The sequence below is a fragment of the Myotis daubentonii genome, chromosome 2 (assembly GCF_963259705.1).
Source record: "Myotis daubentonii chromosome 2, mMyoDau2.1, whole genome shotgun sequence".
Classification (NCBI taxonomy): Eukaryota; Metazoa; Chordata; class Mammalia; order Chiroptera; family Vespertilionidae; genus Myotis; species Myotis daubentonii.
Window position 1 is genome coordinate 49,707,551 of NC_081841.1, and position 27,524 is coordinate 49,735,074.

The following is a 27,524-nucleotide window of genomic DNA, read 5'->3' on the forward strand; positions in this document are numbered from 1 at the left end:
TCCCCAGTAGGGAGTATGCAGGAGGCAGCTGATTGATGTTTCTCTCTCATCGATGTTTCTAACTCTCTATCCCTCTCCCTTCCTCTCTGTAAAAAATCAATAAAATATATTTAAAATTAAAAAAAAAGAGCTATTCATGTTCTGAGAAGATAGGATTGCTGTTTGTCCTAAGATGTGGGTGCTAAGCATTTACTTTGCAAGCACACCCCTTGTTCCCCCATATCCCTCCACAGAAGCTGGGTTTAAGCAACTCCCTCTACCTCCTTTCTAGCATCCTAAACTGTGTGCTAAGGCTCAGAAGGGACTAAATTATCCTCTTTCCCAAGTTTGTTCAGGAGTCAAAAGATCCCCACTGGCCTCCCACCCAGCTGAAGTCCTCTCCATTATCATTATGGAGAGGTATCTATCTACTATACAAATTAAACACTTGGGAAAGGAGCTCCTAACTTATCAATAACCTCAGTCACCAAGCAGGACTTCTGAGAAGACTGGAAGGAAAGTGTCATCAGATTTTGAGGGGTAAGTGGATAATATTTAAAGTTTATGGGGTTGAGCCCTAGCTGGTTTGGCTCAGTGGGTAGAGCATCGGCCTGCAAACCAAAGGTTCCTGGGTTCGATTCTGGTCAAGGACACGTACCTTGGTTGCAGGCTCCTCCCCGGCCCGGGCCCTGGCTGGGCTTGTGCAGGAGGCAACCAATCGATGTGTTACATCGATGTTTCTGTCTGTCTTTCCCTCTCTCTTCCACTCTCCCTAAAAAAATCAATGGAAAAATAGCCTCAGGTGAGGATTAACAACAACCAAAAATAATAATGATGTTTATGGAGTTGATAAGGGTATGTCTGGTTGGAGTAGTTTAAGGGTTTCATAAGGGCAGAAGCACTGGTCCTTGAGATGGTAGCTTATTTTAATAACAGGAGAGGGGCTGAAAAGGAAAACTGGAAGGGGGACAGGGAGGTAACTGAATATAAATAATACACTTCACACTGATATTTGGGACTCTCAAACTTATTATAAGCCTAAATCCTGTCCCTTCCCCACAGCATCAGGGTGGGAAGACCTCTGTCCCCAAAATTTAAGAAAGTGGCAAGAGTGGGGAATGTCTGCCTGGCTCACCTAGACCTGACCCACCCCAAGGGCAGCACCATCCCTTTCTTTGCCTAGAGCCAGACAATAGTAGCAGGAGAGGAAAAGAGTAGTGGTGGGAGTAGGATGGGCTTTATGAAAAAGTTTGTGTCGTTCCCCCCAAATGTTTGTGGAATCTCTGGATGACGCTGGAACCCTGACAATGGGGAACCCCATGCCTGAAGTAGAGGGGATGCAGGACCATCAGCTGTAAGGAGAATCAAGTTGATTACACTATCCAGATCTTTATCTTTTGTGCTTATTCACTGCCAATGTCCAGAACTAAATGGGTGAGGGGCCTCCTATCTATAGATTCCTATCTGTATTTCAACTAGAAACACCTAACGCACAGGGATGGGAAATGTGAGAATGGAGGTAATATGGGGCACTCAAAGTTCAGAGCCCTCTAGCCAGTGAAGTCCCTAAAGTCTACCAATAGGTGATAAATATGAAGTTCAGGGTTAAACCCTTTAGAACTAGAGTAACAAAGTCATGATGCCCTCACACTCTGGTGTCCAATTCATTTAGGATCCCCTCCCGGGATATGATGAGAAGACGCAGAATCGTGAAAATGAACCTAAGTTCCTCCATAATCTCACTCTCCCCGGTCAAGTGCCCTTTACTCCCCTGCTGAAGGAGCAGTCTGGAGACAGGGAGCAGAGACAGAACTACCCTCATCATTAAACCACTGTCCCAGGGCTGCTGCACAAGGATGAAGGTCTGCTCCAATGCTGCATAAAACATGTTTAATTTCCAACCATGGTCACAGTCATTTCGTATCCCACATTTTGAGCAAGGAGAGAGAAGGTGAGTTATTAAACACATATAGTCTACATTCCAGAGGAGAAAAAAAGAAGAGAAAACCAGTTCAGAACTGCAGTTACTACTATAATACCACAAACAAACTTTGGGGGAGAAATGGGGAAACCCCAGGGGAGAAGAAAGGCCAGAACAAAGAAAAGCATAAAATGAAATCTACCAGAGGAGAGGCAGGGAGGGAGTGGGCAGAAATGGAATGAAACACCCAACCCCAAAAGACCTTTTAGATGAACGGGAATGTAGAAAGGCCCACCCTGCCAAGGGCCTAGCAGTCAGGCATACTACCACGATCACTTACTGCCCCCTGCTGGACAAATCTCAAGCAGCACCAAGGCAACCACCAAGGCTGCTTCCTAACACCCTTAACCCCATTGGTCCATGGAACTCCCCAAAATGAGGTGGGGGTGGGCCTGAACTGAGGAAAACCTATTTGGGACTAGCATCTAACTAAGGAAGGCCAGAGAAGGAGTTAGGTGGGAAAAGAGGCAAAGTCCTCAACAACCACAAAGAGAGAGAGTAGGGAAGCTAAGTAGGAAAGAAACAAGGAGAGGGGAGAGAAACAGGCCACAGCACTGAATGAGTTGGGAGGCAAAGGAAGGAGTTCAAGGAGAGAGGCAGCAGGAGCAAAAAAAAAAAAAAAAAAAAATCGAGGGCGGTGGGGGTGGGGGAAAAGTGTGGAGGGAAGCATCTGTGGGGTCAGGGGAATGAATATGTTAAAATGAAATAGAAGCTCCAGCACCCCACTTCCCCCACCACCAAACACACACATATACACACACAAAGGCCTAGAGAGCAAGAGATCTGCACACACCTACTGCATCTTGGGTAAATAAAACATCACTAAGGAACTGGCACTGAGAAGGACACCTCTGGAACCTCTTTCACAGTTCAATCTGGGTTGGGGATAAGGGTATTAATCTGCCTGTTGTAGACAAAGGTGGCAGGAAGCCTGGCACCATGGGGTGGGGCTTGGGACAGCCCTTCTGGGAAGGGGTCCCTCCGTCATGCTGTGGGGGATGCCCTGGGCCCTGAGCTGAGCAGAAAGGTATGGGGGGCCATCTTGGAGCTCAGGGCGCAGCCAGCACACACAGGAGCCCACAGAAAAGCCAAGGCTTCACATACACCACAAGTCAGGACCTCAGGGACGAGCGCCCCCTGCAGACAGGGAGACACAGTAGCAGCAGCTTCTGAACACCTACATAGTAATGGGGGGGGGGAGGGAGAGGGGGGGAGGCGGGACCCTGAAGACCACTGCATTACACCAGCACCAACAACCACTTCCGAGTTCTCGTTCCTCCACTCCAACCCACAGATCTGTTGATGGGAGTGAAGAGGGCAGGGGAAACCTGTTGGGGTGGAGGTGGTAGGGACAGCAGGATGGTCTGAGGGTCTGGAAATAGAATAGAAAATTTCCATCCCTCCGCACATCTTGGACTAGAAAAAAAAACCTGGACATAAGGGACTGATATTGAGGTCTGCTCTGCCACCCCCACTCCCCAATCAACCAGCCAGCCAGCCTGGGACCACTAGAGTGAGGAAACTTCTGACAAAGGACAGGTGAACCACCCAGTCTCAAAATTCAGAAGATCGGGGAAGGGGGGCAAGGAGGAGGGGAAGGCAGGGATAGGACCGAACCATGCAGGGAGACACAAAGAAAGAAGCCTCACCTCCTCATAAAAACAGGATGAAGATGGAAAACCTGAGACCCTCCCCTAGTACCCTGGGTCTCAAACAAACAACATGGTTTTGTATCTCCACCCCCTCCCCCTCTTCAAGCTCGAGAGGAACAGATCTAAGGATGAGGGGGGAGGATCAGTTGAACACTCTGAGTGATAAGAGTGAGTGGGTTCCTCTCTCCTTCCCACCACAAGGCAGAGCAGAATGGCATCTCCTTGGGAACAGTCATCTAGATATAAATGCCACCTTCTGCCCTAAGCAGGGTGAAGAAAGGGGTAATAGGAAGATGGTGGTGGAAAATCCATCATCTGTCCTATCATCCAGGAAAACCTACCTGCAGAGAAGAGAGGAATCAGTGTAAGACTGGGGCAGCCTTCCCTTGACCTTATTTCCTTTATCTCACCAACATGGGAGGGGCAGGTGATGGGCTAGAGTGGGCTGCAAGCCCTGAGCTGTCCTCCACCCGCTCTACCCTTCTTCCTGGCCCCTACATATGTATCTCTTTATATATGTATATACACGCGCACACATGCACGCACATAAAGAGAGGCCCGTGCAATTTCCACGTAGAACAGGGAGAGGGTAGTGAAGGAAAAAAATGGTAGGAGAGGGGTCTGTAGGGAGAGGGAAGGGACTCAGATGCCAAGAGCACAGCAACCAGAGCCAAACGAAGCAAACAGAGAGACTACCCCACCCCACTTCCCAAACCTCAGAGGACAGGGGAGGCACCCCATGAAACCATAACAACCTTGTTTTTGTTTTAAATCTGATAAATTGGAATGATTCATCATAAGGACAGCAATTGGGGACTGGTCATGGACAGGGGAAAGAAAGGGAGGCAGGAGAGATAAGGCTCTTATTGGGCATGCGGACATGATACCCAGGGCCCTGGTCACACTGGCAACGGGAAGGAAGGGGTAGGGCTGGGCAGGGAGACAGTAGGTATATTAGGAGTGGTGGGGGTGGTCAGATAGAGCTGCCTGGCTCTCACTTCTTGTTTTTGAGCTGATTGGCCAGCCAGTCCAGGCCTTCGTACAGCCCGTCCCCACTGGTGGCACAGGTGGCCTGAATATACCAGTTGCGATGACGCAGGGAATGCAGGCCCAACTTGTCTGTGATCTCAGCAGCATTCATAGCATTAGGCAAATCCTGGAGCACAAGGGAGACACAAAAAAGAAGCCTCAGAATCTTTCAAAGGCTTCTAGAGCACCCATTACCAACGAGCATTTTACCGGTACCCTCTCCTCCTCCTCCTCCTCCACTTTAGGGACCCAGAACAAAATCCTAAGAAGCTGATTTGCACTTAGTCATCCCAGAACCCCAGATCCAAGATATCAGAGGTCATTCCATTCGGTTGGTGGAAACCAAATATCGGAATGGTAGGGAAGTGGATAGGATGGTAGGATAGAATGTTGCTAATTAAAGCAAGGATGGAGGACAAGAAGAGCATAAAAAGCCAATTTATCCTATTTCCCACACTTCTAAAATTGAAAGCATAGTCATAGGGTTTTCTGTACATTGAGCTCCATCCAAGGCCCTTAATTTCTGAAGCCAGGCTGCCCTCTCTAAAATCCAGGGGTGGGGAGAAATCTCACCTGTTTGTTTGCAAAGACAAGGAGCACAGCATCCCGAAGCTCATCTTCTGCCAGCATCCTCATCAGCTCCTCCCGGGCCTCATTTACTCGCTCTCGATCATTGCTGTCGACCACAAATATCAACCCTAGGGAGGCAGAGCATGGGCTGCACAAAGACGACAGATGAATTCCCCTCCCCCACCACCAAAAGACAACACCCTCCTTATATCTTCCAAATATTTGCTCCTCTTCTCCAACCCACAGGAGCTACAGCAGGGCCAGGGTTCACTACGCATACCAAGAATGACAGCTACACTCTTTGCTCACACCCAACCAACCCATGCCAGTCCCTGGACAAGTCATATGCCATACCTTGGGTGTTCTGGAAGTAGTGTCTCCAGAGAGGCCGAATCTTGTCCTGGCCACCCACATCCCAAACTGTGAAGCTGATGTTCTTGTACTCCACTGTCTCCACATTGAACCCTTTGGGGGGAAAAAACAGGTAATGGCCAGTTGGCCCCAAACACCAGGTCTGCAAACGATACCCCATTGGGTTCATTTGTTTTCCCAGCCGTGGCCATGATCCCAGCAAGGAAACGAAAGCTAAGGCTTCCTCAGAACTGGTGTTCCTTGACATTGTAGCTTAAAGGCCAAAAAGAAAAACGAAGGGAAGAAGTGGAAGAGGATCAGGAGGTTCCTATCACATGGGCAATGTGAGCCAACCTTCCCCACTCATTCTCAGTGTTCGGCTCTCCCTCCTACAAAGAAATGACTCAGCCCCACTCCGGTACATCGGCCACCAGAGTATTTCTCAGCTAAGAACTGGGGCCTCTGAGGCAGAGTGAAGAAAAAAGAAGTGATCTGTAGTCCTGGAGCCCCAAATGCAGAACCACCTACAGATAATGATTGGGAGCCCCATCCATAAGCCAAACGTTCTCCCTCCTACAGGCAGTTCCTAACCAGGATCAGGGCCGCTGAGGTTCTATACTGAAGCAATTCCAGGCCTCTGGCAAGGACATCAAAGCCCTTCACCTGCCTTCTAAACAACATAGAGAACAAACCAACTCAGTACCTGAGGGCAACTTCTGAGTGCCAGGCTGCAGAAGTTCCTGCATCAGAGAAGACTAGGGTAGGTGGGCAAATAGCAGCCCCAGCACCTGCTAGTAAGCTAAATAACCATCTTCCCCTGAAACCCACACATTGCATGGACTTGCCTGGTGGCCAGGTGGAGGAATCTATGGATAGGCCCCACCTGGCTGCTCAGCGGCTGGCATGAAAGCCTACATCCAAGCTGTCCTTACCAATGGTGGGGATGGTTGTGACGATCTCCCCCAGTTTCAGCTTATACAGGATTGTGGTCTTTCCTGCAGCATCCAAGCCCACCATCAGGATGCGCATCTCCTTCTTCCCAATCAGGCTCTTGAGAAGGTTTCCAAAGATATTGCCCATGATTGCAGCAGCTGCTTTCTGAAGACAGTAGGGCCCAAGTGGCGGCAGTGGCAGTCTGGTTCTGACCTGGTCCCTGGTATGGAGGACTTGATCCTAGGCAAAGAAATGTAAACTCATTACCACCATCTGCTCGTCAGAATTTCACGTAAATGGGATTTGCAAAGTCAAAGCTGGAGTCCACTCATGACAAACTGAGAGACTGAGGGGGACTATGACGGTTAAGGCTCACTGAGACACACCTTAAACCTTTGGGAGCAGAGACAAAGCAGTGAACACCCATGACCACTGCTCTGCCAGTAATCTACATGTGACTTTGGATGAGTTATTTCACCTGTAAATGGAAGGGTGTTGAAATAGATGCTTTCTAAAATCCCTTCCAACCCTGGCTAGTGTGGCTAAGCTGGTTGGGCACTGTCCTGTGCATCAAAAGGTTGCTGGTTCAATTCCCAGTCAGGGCACATGCCCAGGTTGCAAGCTTGATCTCTGTAGGGGGCAGCAGCCGATCATGTTCTGCTTTCATATAAATGATTCTCTCTCTTTTCTCTCCCTCCCTCTCTAAAAATCAATTTTTTAAAAATCTTAAAAATAAATAAGGTCCCTTCCGTCCTGACAATGTATACTATCCTCCAAGGTGTTGCAAGATCATTACTGCCCCTCCCTCCAACATTACCCTGACACTTCTGGAAAGGGTGGGAGAGCAGGGAGTGGAATGAGGAGTGGCTCTTGGTGACTCCCAACAAGGTTCAGGCTTGCCAGGTTCCCAAGGTTTATGTCTCTGTTCTAATCAAGAGACTGCTTCTGTCTTCACATTTCTGCAATTCCCCCTTCCTTCTACACATCACAATTAATGAGGAAAAAAAGAAAGCAGCATGCCTAAAAGAGTCTGATCCTTTCCACTCTGAAATGCTGGCTGTTAATATACAACAGTATATTCTGGGTGAAAGTGGAGTGTGAAGACTACCTCTTGTTCCTCAGCCAGGTAAATCCTAGGCTTGCCATGGCCCATCCAAGGTCAGCAGATCCACATGGTCACAAAGCAATGAGGCTTTCTTCTTAACCCCCTTCAGTCTATTTTAAAACCAAACTCAGCTCTTGCTGCTTCTCTGTTCAAAACCCTCTCTTGGCTTCTTATCTCCCTTTCAGTAACACCAAAAGCCACACTGTGGCCTACAAGGTCCTGCATGATCTGCATTCCCCCTGCTTCTCTCATCAGATCCACTACTCTTCCCATTGCTTACTCCACTTCAATTCCCCAACACTTCCCTGCCTCAAAGCTTTGTAATTGCTATTCACTCTGCCTGAAATGCTTCCTCTCCTAGACAACTTCATGGAGTACTCTCTCACTTCCAGGTATCTTTTCAAATGTCACCTTACCAAAGAGGCTTTCAATAACCACCTATAAGACACACACACACACACACACACACACACACACACACACACACACACACTCTCCCCCAACCCCGATTTATCCCACTTTCCTTCACAGCATTTATTACCATCTGACACATCACATATTTGGTTTCTTGTTCTATTGTTTTTCTCCTCCTACAATAATGTCAGCTCCTTTTCTATTTTGTTCGCTGCTGTGTTCCTGTACCTTGAATAGCACCTGGCACATAGCAGATGAATAACTGAATTAACTCCCAGGTTCTCTTCTTTTCTTTCTTTTAAATATATTTTATTGATTTTTTACAGAGAGGAAGGGGAGAGAGATAGAGAGTTAGAAACATCGATGAGAAGAAACATCGATCAGCCGCCTCCTGCACATCTCCTACTGGGGATGTGCCCGCAACCCAGGTACATGCCCTTGACCAGAATCGAACCCGGGACCTTTCAGTCCGCAGGCCGACGCTCTATCCACTGAACCAAACCGGTTTTGGCCCAGGTTCTCTTCTGACCTCACTAGCAGCTTAGTAAGATCAGATGTTTATGTCTAGCACATAGTAGGTTCTTAACAAACACCTGCTAAAAATGAAGAACCAGCCCAGTGACTAAGCTGCCATCGAGGACTCAGCAACCTCCCCCTTGAGCCCCTCTAGCTTCCTGACGCTCTGTCCCCCCTGCCCACCTTCTCCCGCCGCAGCCTTCAGCAGGCCGTTTCCACCGAGGAAAAGGAATCATATCTTATGTCCACTATCCAGAACCTCCACTCTTTCGACCCCTTTGCTGATGCAAGTAAGGGTGATGACCTGCTTCCCGCTGGCACTGAGGATTATATCCATACAAGAATTCAACAGAGAAACGGCAGGAAGACCCTTACTACTGTCCAAGGGATCGCTGATGATTATGTTAAAAAGAAACTAGTGAAGGCCTTTAAGAAGAAATTTGCCTGCAATGGTACTGTAATTGAGCATCCAGAATATGGAGAAGTAATTCAGCTGCAGGGTGACCAGCGCAAGAACATATGCCAGTTCCTCGTCGAGACTGGACTGGCTAAGGACGACCAGCTGAAGGTTCATGGGTTTTAAGTGCTTTTGGCTCACAGAAGCTTAAGTGAGGATTTCTTTGCAATGAGTAGAATTTCCCTTCTGTCCCTTGTCACAAGTTTAAAAACCTCACAGCTTGTATAATGTAACCTTTTGGGGTCTGCTTTTAACTTGGACTAGTGTAACTCCTTCATGCAATAAACTGAAAAGAGCCATGAAAAAAAAAAGAAGAGCCATTATAAAGGTACAAAATGCCCACCCCAATCATTGCCCCCAACAGATCATAGAGGCATTTATTCCCTCTCATCCTCCTTCCCTTCTCTGTGACACAGGACAGTCACAGAAATGCATCTTGAAAACAATGAAATGGGAGTTCAGAATCGAGCCTGCCAGCCAGTTCTTGTGCCTGCGGGAGATACGCATCAGCATCAGCTTATTCAGCTATCACCATATACTGGCTGCTGCTAGTCTGGTAACCAGAAGCATGCATACACACACACACACACACACACACACACACACACACACACACACACACCAGCAGGCAAAGGAACAGGTCAAGACAGAGTGCACCCAAACCCAAGAATGTGAAAAGTGGATGGGGAGGAATCCTATTTACAAGCTAAAGTCTGGAGGTTTGGTGGGAGTTTAGTTGTTTTTTTCAAAAACTATTTCATATATTTTTTTTTCCTATTTCCCTCAGTTTGTAGCAAATTCCAGAACACACAAAGGGGCCAGATCAACAGCCCCTGGAGACCAAAGTACTAGTTTGTCCAAAAAACTGAAACACTGAGTGCTTACGGGATGTTTCATCTTCAAAGGCCTCCCCAGACATCCACTAATGAGCCAGGCGTGGTGGTCCTGGTAGGTTCCCCAGATGAACCCTGCCCTTGACCCAGAGGGCTCACAACCCAGGGAGAGTACCTGGCTCAACCTTCGGGCTCAACTTTAGCCAAGTCACCCACTGGCCATCCTCCCTCCCCATCCTGCCTCAAAACACCCAGGCTGACCAGACAGATTCCTAAGGATCCCCGAGACAGATGGGAACACCTACCTAGCTTAATATGATCAGATCCCATCTTTGGCAATCGGTGGTAGACAGACTGTTGGTCGGCTACCATCACTTGCAGAATTTTAAACCTTCCCCAAGTCTTCCTAGTTTTCATCTGGTCTCCTTCTTAGGTAGCCTTTCCTTCGGTTTCAAATGATTCTTTGCTTTAAAGGTTAGGTAATAGTGTTTGGCTCAATTTCTGAACTGAATTTATACCATACATTTACCTTGCTGTCCTTCATGACTGGAACTACTGCTGATTAAATGATTACCAACCGTGAGTACAGCAGTGGCTGAAAAATACCTGTTGCCTCAGAACAAGCATACACTGTCCTTTGGTTTACTTCTTTGCTAAGCTAAAGTCTTGGCTCAAAAGCTGACCCCAATGTTATACTTATTTCTGGGTCCTGGCACAACACAAGGCCCCTGAATTTCTGAACCATTCATGTGGCACTTACCAACTGTGGAGCTTTCTTCTTCTTTTGCAAGTCTGTACACTGACCATCTCCCCAACTTAACTGTGTACTCTCCAGAGGCAAGGACTATACATTTTTTAAAATTCTTTATTAGTTAAGGTATTACAAATGTGTCCTCATCCCCCCCATTAAATCCCCATCCTCCCCGCCCCCCACTCATGCAGGACTATACATTTTATTTATTCTGTATCTGTTCTCACTCCCAGTGCCAAACCCACTCTAAGAGTTCAATCAAGGGAGGGGGGTCAAGTGGGGAAAAAGGAGACATATGTAAAACTTTAGACAATAAAAATAAATTAAGAGAGAAACTAAGATGGCGGCATAGGTAAACACTGGGAAATTGCTGCCTCCCACAACATCTTCAAAAATACAACGAAAAGACAAAACAGACATCATCCAGAACTACAGGAAGGCTGGCTGAGTGGAAATTCTACAACTAGAAGGAAAGAGAAAAGCACACTGAGAGTCAGGAGCTGCGGAAGTAAAGTGCAAAGGTACGGAGGTGCGAGTGCGCGGAAAGGGGCTGGCACCTGAGGTCGCGGCTCTCTTTTTGAATTGGGAGGGAGTCACAAGCTCCCAACTGCTCTGAACTCCGGTTCCGGGAAGTCTCTGGGGACCCAGGACTCATACGGGGAGAAACTGGACTGTCTGGCAGCAGGCAGAACTCTGAACTTGAGGGCGGCTTTCCCTCAGAGGTGCTTGCAGCAATTATCGGGACACTGAGATGCGCAGCCCCTTAGGGCAGGGCTGAGGACCAGCCATAGCTGCTTGCTCCGCCCTTTGATTCCCTGAGACCCCGCCCCACCCAGGCTGCGGCAGAGGCTTTTGCATATGAATGCCCCGGCTATTTGCAACCTGAAAATTACCTAACAAATTGTAGCTGGGCCAGACAGACTCAGAACTTCCAAGAGAAGGCCCAAGGCCCCACAGCAGCTTGCATTGCTTCACAACTGAGCCTCATCAGGGCACCTCCAAACTCCAAAAAAGGAAGGGGAATCTGCAGTTCTCTTCGTAGCTCCTGCTGGATAACCTCAGGCAGAGGCTAAATTAGCACCTCCTTAGATCCAAGAGCCAGTGTACCCAGTGGTCAGAGGGGGACCATCCAGATTACAACTCCTCAGATCCATAAGGGACACACTCAGGGTGCAGACTCAGTGAGCACCAAAGCCCCACTGAAGCAAGTCTTGCCCCAGAAGGGTGTCTTCAGCACAAAAGTTCTCCCACTGCAGACACAGCTGATTCTCAGAGCCAATTGGCCTGGAGGTCAATTCCTCCCAGTGATCCTACAACAATCAAGGCATAACTACAACAAGACTGTGCACAAAGCCCACAAGGGGGTGCACCAAGAGTGTCCACCTCAGGTAACTGGGGAGCCTGAGCCACTGGGCCCTACAGGACACCTAGCACACAAAACCACTCTACCAACACAGGGAAGCATAAAAAATGCAGAGACAAAGAAACAGGTCACAAATGACAGAAATGGAGGAAAGCAAACGACTGGATATAGAGTTCAAAACCACATTTATAAGGTTTTTCAAGAATTTTATGGAAACCGCCAATAAATTTAGTAAGACCCTGGAGGATATGAAAAAAGACCAACTAGAAATTAAGCATATACTGACTGAAATAAAGAATAATATACAGAGATCCAACAGCAGACAAGAGGATCCCAAGAATCAAGTCAAAGATTTGAAATACGAAGAAACAAAAAATACCCAACCGAAAAAGAAAAAAGATTCCAAAAATATGAAGATAGTGTAAGGAGCCTCTGGGACAACTTCAAGCGTACCAACATCAGAATTATAGGGGTACCAGAAGAAGAGGGCAAGATATTGAAAACCTATTTGAAGAAATAATGACAGAAAACTTCCCCTACCTCGTCAAAGAAATAGACTTACAAGTCCAGGAAGCGCAGAGAACCCCAAACAAAAGGAATCCAAAGAGGACCACACCAAGACCCATCATAATTAAAATGCCAAGAGCAAAAGACAAAGAGAGAATCTTAAAAGCAGCAAGAGAAAGACAGTCAGTTACCTACAAGGGAGTACCCATACGACTGTCAGCTAATTTCTCAACAGAAACCATGCAGGCCAGAAGAGAGTGGCAAGAAATATTCAAAGTGATGAATAGCAAGAACCTACAACCAAGATTACTTTATCCAGCAAAGCTATCATTCAGAATAGAAGGTCAGATAAAGAGCTTCACAGATAAGAAAAAGCTAAAGGAGCTCATCACCACCAAACCAGCATTATATGAAATGCTGAAAGGTATTCTTTAAGAAGAGGAAGAAGAAAAAGGAACTCTTACCATCTGCCACAGCATGGATGGAACTGGAGAGCGGATAAATACCACATGATCTCACTCATTTGTGGAATATAATGAACAACATAAACTGATGAACAAGGACTGATCCAGAGAGGGAGAGGCATTGATTGGACTGTCGGGCCTTGGAGGGAAGGTAGGGGAGGGTGGGGGTAAGGGGGAAAGATCAACCAAAGGACTTATATGCAAGCATATAGGCCTAACCAATGGACACGGACAATGGGGGGTAAGGGCATGAGCGGAGGGGGGGGGGAGTAGGGGGTAACGTGGGGATAAGGACACATATGTAATATCTTAATCAATAAAAAATATATTAAAAAAATAAAAATAAAAAATAAAGAGTTCAATCAAATGCACACTGCCAAATGTGAGGATGTCCTTACATCATTTCTTCTGTTCTAGCTGTACTTGATATCTCTAGGTAATGCACAGATGGTTGCTTAGATATACTGTCGATTCTTGGTCATTTTTCACCCTTATCTGACCCAGGGACTGGTTTGGAAACACCAGAGAGGACTAGAAGACTAAAATTGGTGGGCTTTTCTCTTGCCACTTAATGTGCAATGGGGCTGATGGATGACTGATAAAATATCCAAGTGGTTACCATGTGTCCCCTGGGGCAACCCAGGGCCTTAAAATTAATGGATAGTATGACTCCTCTTTAATATAATCAGGAGCTTGATTCAGAGGGACATTCCAAAGTGGGTACTGGCTTTCTTGTCTTGGTTTTCTCTGTCCCTGCATATTACCAGCAAGAAAGCATGTTACTCCTACCAGCAGGATGGTAGTAACTTTCAGCTTTGTGCTATGAACATGAATATTTAGCTCTAATGCCAATTCTCACTTTCACCATAAAGCATTTCTAGAAAAAGCTCTGGGAAGCAGGATGGCTAAAACAAAACAAAAAACCCTACAGTACACAGGGATTGTTTTCTTGCATACTATATAGCCTATAGTTATTCTCTCTTACCACAGATGGTACTCCTGTGTGAGCAGGGCAAAATGCCAGGGTTCCGTGCTGGTGCAAACCAGAAATCAGCAGTAAAAACTGAAGGTGAGTGGCTTAAGATGAAAAATGAAATACAGTAACATCTCTATTAACAAAAAGGCTATCTCAACATTCTATTTTATAGCCACAAACTTTGTTATCAGTGATAAAAATAACAATAGCTCTAAAAACGTGTTCCAGTACAATCTGTGTGGGACACTGCAGGATTTCAATCAAGTGCATTGGCTGATTTAAGCTTCATCTGAGGATGTCCTCACTGAGGACCAACCACTGTCCTCAATCCCAAGCCCCCTCCCCCACTAGGAGAGGCAGGTTGTTGCTGTAACTGACTGCTGCTCATCACCTTGACTTATGTGCGTTGCGAGAACATGCCTGCCTCACTCTCCAGGTGATTTTGAGCGTCACAGCTCAGCCTGACATGCACCCACCCCTGCCTGGCTCCAGTACCTGGCTCAGGCATGTATCTTGAGACACCTCTGAGAAGATTCCTGATCTGGCACCACTTCCTCTTCAGGCTGCATGAGTTCAGGGGAAGGAAGACCAGTCTCTCCCAAACCCTCTGCCGCCAGGCAGGGTACACTAAAAAGCAGCTTTGTTCCCAGATAATTTTCGAATTGAGATATCACTAAAAGAGATGCTATTTTTAGTACAGCCAATGAAGCAGACCAATAAAATTTAAGTAAACAAAAGCAGGGTCTGCCTGTATTTAGTTTCCTTAGTGCAGCTGGCTTGTGACTGACCTCTGTAAACTTTCCAAGTTTTTGTCTCAAGAGCACTATAATCAGCACATAAGAACTCTTAGATTAGTATCTCAATGTCTTCTATTGGACTCAAAGAGTTCCCAAAGCCAAGAAATAGCTTCTTCTTTTTTTTTTTTTTAAATATATTTTTATTGATTTTTTACAGAGAGGAAGGGAGAGAGATAGAGAGTTAGAAACATCGATGAGAGAGAAACATCGACCAGCTGCCTCCTGCACACCTCTACTGGGGATGTGCCCGCAACCAAGGTACATGCCCTTGACCGGAATCGAACCTGGGACCCTTCAGTCCGCAGGCTGACGCTCTATCCACCGAGTTAAACCGGTTTTGGCAAGAAATAGCTTCTGATGTCAGCTTCCATCCATTCATTAAACATTTATTGAGTACACTGAACTAGGGATTCAGAGATGAAGACCATTTCTCCCTTCACGAAGCTCAGTCTTTGGGGGAGAAAAACTAGTGAACAGAGGGTTACAAAACAGTGCGAGGATAAGAGTGGGATAAGCTCACAGTATTATGGGAAAAGGTGGAGCAGTTAATCAAGACTGGGAGGTAGGCCCTGGTTGGTTTGGCTCACTGAATAGTGTTGGCCTGCGGACTAAATGGTCCCGGGTTTGATTCTGGCCAAGGACACATGCCCACGTTGTAGGCTCGATTCCCAGTAGGAGGCGTGCAGGAGGCAGCCAATTGATCAATGATTCTCTCTCATCATTGATGTTTCTTTCTCTCTCTCTCTCCCTTCCCCTCTGAAATCAATAAAAATATATTTTTTTAAAAAAGGAAAAAGATCAGGAAATAGCCTTAGCCGGTGGTGTTCAGTGGTTAGAGCGTCAGCCAGCACGCCAAAGGGTCACAGGTTCGATTCACAATCCAGGGCACATACCTGGGTTGCAGGTCGATCCCTGATCAGGGTGCATGCGGGAGGCAACCAATCAATATATCTCTTTCACATTGATGTTTCTCTCTCTCTCGCTCTTTCTGTCCCCCCTCCCCCCTCCCTTCCTCCCTTTCACTCTCTCTAAAAATCAATGGAAAAAATATTCTCAGGTTAGGATGAACAAATACAAACAAAGAAAGACCTGGGAGTAAAGGACAATTTATAAATGTGATACTCGAGTCACACGTGAGCTGACTCCTGAAGGAAAAGTAGGAAATAATCAGACAATAGAGAAGAGGGAATGGGGCAGAAGGAACAGCCATTTGCAAAGGCATAAAGACCTGAGTTAGGCCCTGGCCAGTGTGGCTCAGTTGATTGGGCATCCATCAAAAAGGTTGCTGGTTTCATTCCAAGTCAGGGTACATCCTGCAATGCAGGCTCGATCCCCGGATAGGAGGCGTCCAGAAGACAGCTGATGGATGTTCTGCTCTCACATCAATGTTTCTCTCTCTCTCCCTCTCCCTTCCTCTCTCTCTAGAAATCAATTTTTTAAATCTTTAAAAAATATATTTTTTAAAAAGATGTGTTAAAGATGGCAGTTTTTATTAGCAAAAGCCAGGTGCAAATGGGAGGTAGTTCATTTGGATGCAGCATGGTGAGTAAAGTGATGAGGATGGAGAGATAAGCAAGGGCTAGATCAGGGGTGGGCAAACTTTTTGACTCGAGGGCCACAATGGGTTCTTAAACTGGACCGGAGGGCCGGAACAAAAGCATGGATGGAGTGTTTGTGTGAACTAATATAAATTCAAAGTAAACATCATTACATAAAAGGGTACGGTCTTTTTTTTTTTTTTAGTTTTATTCATTTCAAACGGGCCGGTTCCGGCCCGCGGGCCGTAGTTTGCCCACGGCTGGGCTAGATCATAAAGGGCCTTAAAGGCCATATTGAGTAACATGATCAGATATGTGCTTTAGAAACATCATTCTGGCACCAGTTTAGGGAATAAATTGAGAAGGGAAAGACTAGAGGCAGAGAGAACACTAGGGATGTACAATAATACAGATGAGAAATCAAAAGTTCTTAACTAGAGAGGACAGATTGGAAGCATCAAAACAGTGGAACCCACAAGATTTAATGAATGATTAAACATAGGAAGGAAGAGAAGAAAAGTCAAAGATGATTCTCAGGTTTCTGGCCTGGATGATTCAGTGGCATTTCTTTAGACAGGAAGTAACAAGAGGAACAGATATGAGAGTAAAAGTATTTATTTTTAGATTAAACGTTGATTCTGTGGTGCTATGGTGTGAAGTGCAACAGAAAAGTCTGGACTGGGTAATTAGGAATCACCTGCACTGATGGTAAATTAAGCCTTAGAGGAACCAAGATGATGGATGATCCAGGATGGCTGCCTACCCAAAAGCCATTCTTTACCTTTTTTCTTCTAACAGAATCCCTAATTTGTTCAGGTGCTGGTGTGGCGGAGAGTATGGGGTATGAGATACCCTTCCCAAGCCCTAGGGTATGAAAACTGATCAGCCAAATCAGTGGTCGGCAAACTCATTAGTCAACAGAGCCAAATATCAACAGTACAATGACTGAAATTTCTTTTGAGAGCCAAATTTTTTAAACTTAAACTATATAGGTAGGTACATTCTTATTAACTTAATTAGGGTACTCCTAAGCTAGCCTCTGCTAAAAACGTCCTCAATCTGATTGAGGTACGTTCGTTGAGGTCGACCCCTTCCAACTCTCCCATCCACACTCGTCTTCTATACTTGTTTTGTCTATCTCCTTTCCGAAAATCGACTTCTGTGCATGGGCCATGAAGTTTCAATCGCACTGTACGTGTGCACCCACACGTGGAATTTTGTGGAAGAGCCACACTCAAGGGGCCAAAGAGCCACATGTGGCTCGAAAGCCGCGGTTTGCTGACCACTGGCCTGAGGGATGTTGGCATTCCCTTTCCTTTGCCGGTGAATGAGTCATGAATGGTCCTGTCTTAATTCTAGCCAATAAGATGTGAGAAAAGTCTGCTGGGAGCATCTGGGAAAGTTTTCCACAATCTTAAAAAAAGGACACATAGCTATGTTCTCTTGTTCAGCCTTTGGATACTGATATAGAAGGATGAGATGCTGGAGTAATCTTGAGACTGGAAAGAGACAGACAAAAGAACTCTACAATGTCATAGGAGAAAAATTGAGAAAACTTGGTTCCTAAAAACATTGTCAAGCTGGTGGATTAAAAACAAACCAAAAAAAAACAAGAAAGTGCTCTATCCCTAGATGACTTTTTCTGTGTGTGTGGTAAAAAATATACATAACAAAATTTACAACTTAAACCATTTTTTTAATCCTCACCCCAGAATATGTTTTTACTGATTTTAGAGAGAGAGGAAGGGGGAAAGAGAGGAACATCAATGTGAGAGAGAAACATCAATCAATTGGTTGCCTCTAGTACATGACCCTGACTAGGGATTAAACCTGCAACCTAGGTATGTGTCCTAGGAGACCGGAAATCGAACCCTTTTGGTGTATGCGACAAGGTTCCAATCAACTGAGCCATCTGGCTAGGGCACTACTTAAACCATTTTTTAAAAAATATTTTTTTATTGATTTCAGAGAGGAAGGGAGACAGAAAGAGAGATAGAAACATCAATGATGAGAATCATGGGTCGGCTGCCTTCCGCACGCCCCCCACTGGGGACTAATCTGGGCATGTGCCCCCCCCCCGACTGGAATCGAACCTGGGACCCTCCCCGTCCCCCCCCCCCCCCCCAGTCCGCAGGCCGACGCTCTATCCACTGAGCCAAACCAGCCAGGGCTAAACCATTTTTAAGTGCACAATTCAGTGGCATTAAGTACATTTGCATTGTTGTGCAACCATGACCACCATCTATCCCCAGAACTTTTTCATCTTCTCAAACAGAAACTCTATACTTTTTTTTAAATATATTTTATTGATTTTTTACAGAGAGGAAGGGAGAGAGATAGAGAGTTAGAAACATCGATCAGCTGCCTCCTGCACATCTCCTACTGGGGATGTGCCTGCAACCCAGGTACATGCACCCAACCGGAATCGAACCTGGGACCCTTCAGTCCGCAGGCCGACGCTCTATCCACTGAGCCAAACCTGTTCCGGCAAAACTCTATACTTTTAAACAGTAACTCCCATTCCCCTCTTCCACGCCACCCCTCCCGCCATCTCTGGCAACCACTATTGTACTTTGTCTCTATAAATTTGACTCTTCTAGATATCTCATATAGTGATACCACACATGTGTATCTAGACTTCTTGCTGTATGCTGTAATAAATCCTCTTATTGTCTGAGCCACAGGTGTGTTTCTGTCTTTTGACAATTGATATTTCCTAACTGATATATCTAGGGAGAATGTATACAGTGGGGCAGGAGAAAAGGCCAAAGACAGAAATCTGGGGCACATCAACATTTAAAGCAGTAGGCAGACCTGGCCAGTGTGGCTCAGTTGACTGAGTGTAGTCCCATGCATCGAGAGGTCACCAGTTCAATTCCCAGTCAGGGCACATGCCCAGGTTTGGGGCTCAATCCCCAGTAGGGGGTGTGCAGGAGGAGGCTGATCCATGTATGTATGTTCGTCTGTCCCCCCGCCCCCCCCCCTTTCCTCTCTCTTTAAAATCAATTTAAAAAAATTTTTAAAGCAGTGGGCAGAAAAGGCCAGGAAAGAGAATAAGAAGACACTTGAGGGGTAGAAAGAAAATCTAGAGAGTACACATCATAGCCATCAATCAGGAAAGAACATTAAAAAAAGGAAGGCCCTAGCTGGTTTGGTTCAGTGGATAGAGTGTCGGCCTGCGGACTGAAGGGTCCCAGGTTCGATTTGAGCCAAGGGCACATGCCTGGATTACGGGCTCCACCCCCAGTGTGGGGCGTGCAGGAGGCAACCAATCAATGATTCTCTTTCATCATTTATGTTCCTATCTATCTCTCCCTCTCCCTTCCTGTCGGAAATCAATTTAAAATAATAATAATTAATAAAATAAAGGAAGGAAGGTCAAAGGCTTTAGAAAGGTCAAAGTAAGCCTGGCTGTCTTGGTTCAATGGTTGAGTGTTGATCTATGAACCAGGAGGTCACGGTTCGATTCTAGCCAGGGCATGTGCCAGGGGTTGTGGGCTTGATCCCCAGTGTGGGACGTGCAGGAGGCAGCCAATCAATGCTTCTCTCTCATCACTGATGTTTCTATCTCTCTCTCTCTCCCTTCCTCTCTGAAATCAATAAAAAATATATTTAAGAAAAAGAAACAGAATGGTCAAATTAAGGCCTGAAACATACCTATTGAATTTAGCTACTGAGCAATCAAGGATGACCTTGTTATGAATTAAAACATATCTAGCTTCCTAGGTTCCACTTATCTCAATTAGCAGTGTTTAGGCTCAGGCTATTCACCTTCTAGTCCAGCCGTGGGCAAACTATGGCCCGTGGGCTGGATCCGGCCCGTTTGAAATGAATAAAACTAAAAAAAAAAAAAGACCGTACCCTTTTATGTAATGATGTTTACTTTGAATTTATATTAGTTCACACAAACACTCCATCCATGCTTTTGTTCCGGCCCCCCGGTCCAGTTTAAGAACCCATTGTGGCCCTCGAGTCAAAAAGTTTGCCCACCCCTGTTCTAGTCAAAGAAAACAACCCTAGTAAATATAGGATAACCTGAAGAAGGCCACACTACGAACAAAAAAGTATCTTAAATCGCCATGTCTGATAGAGACCTTGGGAAGGCTCTGGTTTTTCCCACGGACAATACTCAGCAAGTGAGTCAAAACAGAGAATCAGGTCTGTTTCCGAACACACGACCTACCCAAATAAAACAGTGACCAGATTAAAAAACAAAAAACTAGACTCATTTGTTTCTTTGGAACATTCTGTGGTACTGCTCTCTAACCAAACCTTTCAGTTTGCCCTATTCTTAAAATCTAATGAGCTTACAACTGCTCCATTTCCTGACACTCTATGGCTGCTCTAACACCCACATCTACAGCTTTGAATATTGAGAACGCTATACTTTCCTAGTTACAAAATCACAGAAATTCCACAAGTAGTCAGCCTAAAGTCCCAATAAATCTGTGCCCCCAATCTGGTCCCAAAGCACAGGTCAAGATGGAGCAGCCAGCAAACAGATGAAACAGGAAGACAGGATTTGGAGAAGGCCAACCATTAGAGCACCCTAAGGATACAGAAGATAGGGAACTGACTACCCTGGGAAATAAAAGCTGCTTGTGATCCCTTATCACCAAACACACTTCTACTCTAGGACTTACCAGTGTGTTTTATTCACATTTTTGTCTGTTTCATTCTTCAGAGCTGAAACTTCCCAGATAATATGTCTTTACAGGGCAGCTGGAGCTACTGATCCCATCAGTACTACATGACTAGGCAGGGCTTCAAGCGGCTAGAGCCCTTGGGCTAGCCATCTCAGGTTGCAAGCAGCTATGTCTGTCTCACCATTACCATCTTCTGTGTATGCCCTGATGGAAAAGAGTTTAGGAAATACTTCAGTGGACTATGAGCCTCTTGCCAGCAGGGACCATACCTTACTCATGTTTCATCTTTCCAGCACCTAGCACTAGTCTGTAGCTAGTGATTTAACATGCTTGTTGTTGAAAAGCACAGTACTACTGATGGTGGCAAAACATCTGTGAGGTTGAGGAAGATATTATTCTTTAGGTAATCCCCAATCCTTTTCATGTATCTGACAAAGTGAAGAAGTGGTTTCTTTCTTCTCAGATCCCTAGGATTCCATGGATGGGATTCAGAGGCTGCCTGGAGGGAGAAACCATATAAGAGGCTCTAATTATGCTCCTAACTCTCCACCACCACCAGAGCAGCTCTACTTTTACTCATTTTATGTATCAGACTTCAAATAAGATTTTACATAAGGTAACCTTCGATTGCTTTAAAAAAATGTGGGGGAGGAGGGGCTGGTGTGGCTCAGTGGTTGAGTGTCGACCTATAAACCAGGAGGTCACAGTTCAATTCCCAGTCAGGGCACATGGCTGGGTTGTGGGCTCAGTCCCTGGTGGGGTGTGTGCAATAGGCAGCCAATCAATGATTCTCTCTCATCATTGATATTTCTCTCTCTCTCTCCCTCTCCCTTCCTCTCTGAAATCAATAAAAATATATTTTTTAATGTGGGGGGGGCCTGGCTAGGTAGCTCAGTTGATTAGAGCAATGGTCACCAATCGGTGGTCCGTGAAACCACTGGTGGTCTGTGAGGTCCGAAAGGTTGGTGACCACTGGATTAGAGCAGGGTCCCCATATGCCAAGGTTGTGAGTTCAATCCCTGGTCAGGGTACATACAAAAATCAACCAATGAGTACATAAATAAGTGAAACAACATATCTCTCTCAAAAAAAAAAATCTTTTCATTATTAAAAAGCTTTATCGAGCCCTTGCTGGTTTGGTTCAATGCTAGAACATCAGCCTGCAGACTGAAGGTCCCAGGTTCGATTCTGGTCAAGGGCACATGCCCAGCTGTGGGCTCAATCCTCAGGAGCGGGTGTGCAGGAGGCAACCGATCAATGATTCTCTCTCATCACTGGTATTTCTTTCTCTCTCTCTCTCTCTCTCTCTCTCTCTCTCTCTCTCTCTCCCCCCCCCCTTCCCTTCCTCTCTGAAACCAATAAAAATATATTTTTTAAAAAGCTTTATTGGCACTCTACCTATATTTGTGACAGATGTTGGAAACAGTAGACGGAATTACACAGATAACATAACTCTGGACCTTAATACAGTACATTCTGAAACAGACTGAGAGACAGACATTTAAAGAAGATAGGACTAGCCCTAGCCAGTTTGGCTCAGAGGATAGAGTGTGGGCCTAAGGACTGAAGGGTCTGGGTTCGATTCTGGTCAAGGGCATATGCCCAGGTTTCTGGCTCAATCCCCAGTAGGGGTGTACAAGAGGCCACCGATCAATGGTTCTCTCTCATCATTGATGTTTCTATCTCTCTCCCTCTCTGAAACCAATAAAAATATTTTTTAGCCAAAACCGGTTTGGCTCGGTGGATAGAGCGTCGGCCTGCGGACTGAAAGGTCCCAGGTTCGATTCCGGTCAAGGGCATGTACCTGGGTTGCGGGCACATCCCCAGTGGGGGATGTGCAGGAGGCAGCTGATTGATGTTTCTCTCTCATCAATGTTTCTGGCTCTCTATCTCTCTCCCTTCCTCTCTGTAAAAAATCAATAAAATATATTTTTTAAAAAAATAATTTTTAAATAAAAAAAAATAAAGGAGATAGGACTAAATGAAAAGTGGCCCAGAAAATGGATGATGCTGAAATGCTCACCAAGACCTAAAACAACGGGGGGAAAAAATGGACACATATGTAATACCCTTTGTAATACTTTAAACAAAAAAAAACAACAAAACAAAACAAAACAAAAAAAACCTAAAACAATGGGACCCAGAAATCTAAATCCTGACCTAAGTCAATCAGGGTGCACCTTTATGGAAGAGTCAACCATTATCTCAGAGTCATGATGATTTTTTAAACATTAAACACTGTTCTTTGTTGTTGTTGTTAATCCTCACCCAAGGATATTTTTCCATTGATTTTCAGAGAGTGGAAGGGAGGGGGAGAGACAGAGAAAGAGAAACATGGATGTGAGAGAAATAAATTGATTGATTGCCTGACAGGGCTAGGGCAGAGGATCATGATAGAGCCTAAAACCATAGCCTACAACCAGCAACCGAGGTATGAGTCCTAGACCATAATCAAACCCTGGACTAGAATCAAATCCAGGGCCCTTCAGTCTGAGGGCCAATGCTCTATCCACTGAGCCAAATCGGCTAGGGCATAAACACTATTCTTGAGCCCCCACATCCTCACACAAGCTGATGGCTCAGGGACCTGCCTTGCTCCAGCTTCACCTCCCACTCAGGCAGCAGGAGCTGCCTCTGTGAAGCTGATGCTGAAAAAAGATTTCACTGCTCATAAACCTACAACCAGCACAGAAAGTCATGGTAACAATCATCCCTCTACAGGCACCTCAGGCGGTAAGTTATTCTTCTGTAAACCTTTAAGGCAGCCCTAACTGCTCATATTATTATTACCATTGTGATGATGATTATTAATAGCAGTTAACATTTATTTGGGGCTTACTATGTTCTTTGCACAATACTAATAATATGCATAAGTGCTTTATGTGTATTATCTCATTTAATTCTCATACCAACTCTACGAGGTAGGTACTATCATCATACTCTTTACAGATGAGGAAAATGAAACAAGAGGACAAATAATTTCACGAAAATCATACAACTAGTAATAGTAGAGGCAAGATTTGAACCCAATTTTGTCTGATTCCAAATTCCACACTCTTAATTACTGTACTATTTTGCTTCTAAATTCACCTGCAATGAAAATGATTAGGAAAACCAAACACGGCTATACACTTTGAGTCTCAGGCCTCTTGGCATCCATTTGTAAAGGTATATAGAGAAGCAGATTCCACAATTTCCCTGTTATTTTCTCAGCTTTAAAAACCTGGTTTTAAAGAAGTTCCTTCTTCTAACCAATAAATCCCGCCCACTATCCTGAGTCCATTTCCTCTTATGACTCCAGTGGAAGAGAGTAGCAGAAATGAACACACACAATATCACCCTTTGTGCACTTAAGACTTCACTTCCAGTATTTCCAGCCTGCTGTCTGCCTGCCTTTTATATATGCATTCAGTTTAATAATAGCAGCTACGATTCACTGGCACCAATTCTGTGCCAGGCACCACATACATTCATTGATTCCCTCCTCCATAATCTCCAGGATCCCAATTTGCAGACAATACTCTGAAGGACTTACAGCTAATGGAGAGAACCCTTTGCCCAAAAGGGGGGAGCAAAAGATCTTGGATTTCAGATAATGATTCTGTGCTCTAGTAATTTTTTGGGGGGAGGGGTCTTACTTTCCATTATCCAGCCACTTTTGTGCTTCTTAGGAAGGTGGGGAGATCAAGACTTTTTTAAAAATATATTTTTATTTATTTCAGAGGAAGGGAGAGGGAGAGAGAGATAGAAACATCAATGATGACAGAATCACTGATCAGCTAATTCCTGCACACCCCCTACTGGGGATTGAGCCCACAACCCAGGCATATGCCCTTGACCAGAATCAAACCCGGGACCCTTCAGTCCATAGGCTGATGCTCTATCCACTGAGCCAAACTGGCTAGGGCGAGATCAAGACTTCTTATTACAAAGGCTAAAGGCCTTTGTACCTTCACTCAGCTATCTCCAGGCACTCTCCCTGACAGCCAAGCCATCCCTTTCTCCTTAAACTGTGGTAAAAAAGCTTGTTGAGTTCTATCCATTCACATCCTCTATTCTCATGAGTGCCCACTGTGTGCAAAGACCTTGTGGGAGACACAAGATGAGCGCCAATTCCTGCATTCAAAAAGCGTAGTCTCTTTAGAAAAGCAAGACTTGCACATAAAAATGTTGACTGTGCAAAGTAATAATTCTATGCTGGAAGACAGGAAGCATATGAATGTGTGATCCATGGGGCCCCTTCCCAGATGAATCCAAGGTTAATGATTCATTCTATAAAAAGGCAAACCCAATGGATCAGCTTCTTTATTAGAATGAGCTTTTACAGACATGTTATTCAAACTCAAGTCTAACAGGCAATGACCAATTCACTGCCCACTCCAGTCATAGCATGTGGAGACACCCCAACAAGCTCAAGGCAAAATGGCAGCAAATTAAGGACAAGGAAGGGAGTATGTGGGGACTAGATTCTGTCCTGTGCACTGACCCAGGCAATCAGACTCCTGCAGCAGATCTCCAACCAATAAAACTTTCATGCCATAGACCAGGGGTGACCCAATCCAACAGCAGTAGAGACAGGTTTTAAGTTTCTCTTCTCCTGCACCCGGATGACCTCACTATTTCTTCTCACTCCTGACCACATACCACACTCCTCCGGGCCTGGCCAGAGAAAGTCTGGCAGTAATACAACCCAGAAGGAAGGGAACTCCCCCAAAAGACGAGCCACCACTTTGCTAATCAAGAGGCCTGTTTTAACAGGGAACTCCACGTCCCCCTCCTTTTCTCAAACATAGGTGTAAGCAATGCCTCCATTTTCTGTTCCGGGAATCCTGGTACTTCCTAAAGAAAGAAAGCGGATTGGAAGACACAAACTCAGAGCCAGCGGCCAGACGTTCCTTCCTCCAGTGAGACCGCCCCCGCTTCGCCAGGGGGAGGAAGGCACCACCTCTCTCTCTCCCCGAAGCGAGAACAGATCCCCTCCCCCTCTGCCTACTCCCCCCCCCACCACCACCCCCGCTCCCCACCAGCTGCCCTCTCCCAACGTGCAGTTCCCAAGACCCGAAAGCGCAACCTCCACCAGAATAGGGGTGATCCTCTAGCCTGTCCTGCGGGCTACTCCCTAAACCCCTTTCGCACCCCTACCCCACAAGGGGAGGGGTGTCATCACAGCAAGGCTTCTCTCTGGTCTCTCGTTACTAAGGTAGAGGGGAAGAGGGGGTGGGGGAAAAAAAAGCAGCAATCCCTAGCCCTTTAACAGGAAAGGATACAAAACAGCCATCACCGCCCCCGCATCACCTCTCCCCGGACTGCCTTCCTCCTCTTCAATCCCGACTTCTCCAAAGCCCACCTTCTGCAGGCGAGGGGTACCTAATGGCAATCCAGGTCGCCCCCTTGTGCGAGGCGGAGGACAAATGCGTAAGTGCCCCCCACCCCCACCCCCACCCCCACCCCAGCTCCGCGTCCTTCAAATGCGGGAGCAGGCGTGAGAGTGGCCCCGCGTCCCCTTTGCGAGCTCCCGGGTGGGAAGGACCACACAGCCCAAAGCCAGGCAGTGCCCGGCAGGGGGCTCCATGTCCTCAGCCCCCACCCCAAGCCTCTCCTCTACCGGGACCGCCTTCCCTCCGCAGCCCCTCACCTGTTCCTGCTCCCGGCTCTGCCGCTGCGGCCGCCGCCTCCGCCCCCGCAGGTTCCGCTCGGCTCCCTCCGGCTCCCCCAGCCGATTTCAACGCCGCTGCTCCCCTGGCCCCGCTCCCCGACTCCCTCCTTCCTCCCCTCTACCTAGCACCGGAAGCCGCGACAGCGACAAGGGCTGTGCGGCGCACCCCACCCCCAGACCGGGATACTTCCCACCTCCCCGATCGCGCGAGAACTGCGTGGCAGCGAGCGGCAGTTCTCGCGAGAGCCATCACCATGGCAGCGGCTGCTGCGGAGGCATCCGGGTGTTAGAACTGACGCCGGGGCGGGGGCGATGTGGGGGCCGAAGGCCGTGGGCAATGGAAGCAGGAGCCAGGGAATGAGGCTGAAGCAGCGAGGACTGTGGTGACAATACAAAGCTCCAGGGCCACACCTGAAATTTAAGGACTGGGGCCGCGTGCTGGCCACACTGGAGACGGGTTGAGCTGAGAGCCTGGGGCACCTTGGGCAAGGCCAGGAGCGGGGTGTGAGTGAACAGGCCTTGCTGGGGCCGCCTAACTCCTCCGGCTTCATCTGGACTAACCAGGGCTACAGCATCCCCCTGAGAGCGCTCCGACACCCGCGTTACTGCTCAGCACTTCGTTATTCAGGGGTCGGGATCAAGATACCTTTCCCCATAGGGGAGAGAAGGGAGAGTGATGAATTTAAGAGACCGAAGGAAACATCTGAACTCTGGGCCTGCTAGGAAGCTGGAATGTTGAAGGCTGAGATGTGGTTTGAGGAAGTGTACCTGGGTGGTTATGAATTTTAGCACCCCAAGGAAAGTGAGAGACTTTGCATCCATGTTCCTCTATTCCTGCCCACCCCCACTTCCCTCGCACTCATTTCGGCACCTGCAGGGTTGTGTTGGAACACTCAAGACTGTCCTCAAAGAAAGGCACTAGCAATGCTAAGAACAGAAGAAGGTTCTTTAAGTGCCCTCGCTCTACATTGACAGCTGTATAAGAGGACACACGGCTCTTCCCTAA

The 27,524-nt window shown here is 46.5% G+C and overlaps 2 protein-coding genes across 3 annotated transcripts; one reads left to right on the forward strand and one right to left on the reverse strand.

Annotated features, from left to right (window-relative positions):
* Positions 1-1,855: 1,855 nt before the first annotated feature.
* On the reverse strand, positions 1,856-26,654 carry ARF3 (ADP ribosylation factor 3). Of its 2 annotated transcripts, XM_059682728.1 has the most exons (5): positions 26,498-26,654; positions 6,495-6,735; positions 5,566-5,676; positions 5,215-5,339; positions 1,856-4,768 (listed from the first exon to the last, which is right to left on the reverse strand). In XM_059682728.1, the coding sequence occupies exons 2-5, from the start codon at positions 6,640-6,642 to the stop codon at positions 4,607-4,609; spliced, it is 546 nt and encodes a 181-aa protein (XP_059538711.1). In that variant the 5' UTR covers positions 6,643-6,735; positions 26,498-26,654; the 3' UTR covers positions 1,856-4,606. The 2 variants fall into 2 exon arrangements, with proteins under 2 accessions (XP_059538711.1, XP_059538712.1); XM_059682729.1 differs by lacking the exons at positions 1,856-4,768; positions 26,498-26,654 and having other exon boundaries at positions 5,222-5,359.
* LOC132227528 (eukaryotic translation initiation factor 1-like) lies at positions 8,638-9,301 on the forward strand. The gene has a single exon (XM_059682722.1). It carries the CDS (start codon positions 8,772-8,774, stop codon positions 9,111-9,113), a length of 342 nt encoding a protein of 113 aa, XP_059538705.1. The 5' UTR covers positions 8,638-8,771; the 3' UTR covers positions 9,114-9,301.
* Positions 26,655-27,524: the final 870 nt, after the last annotated feature.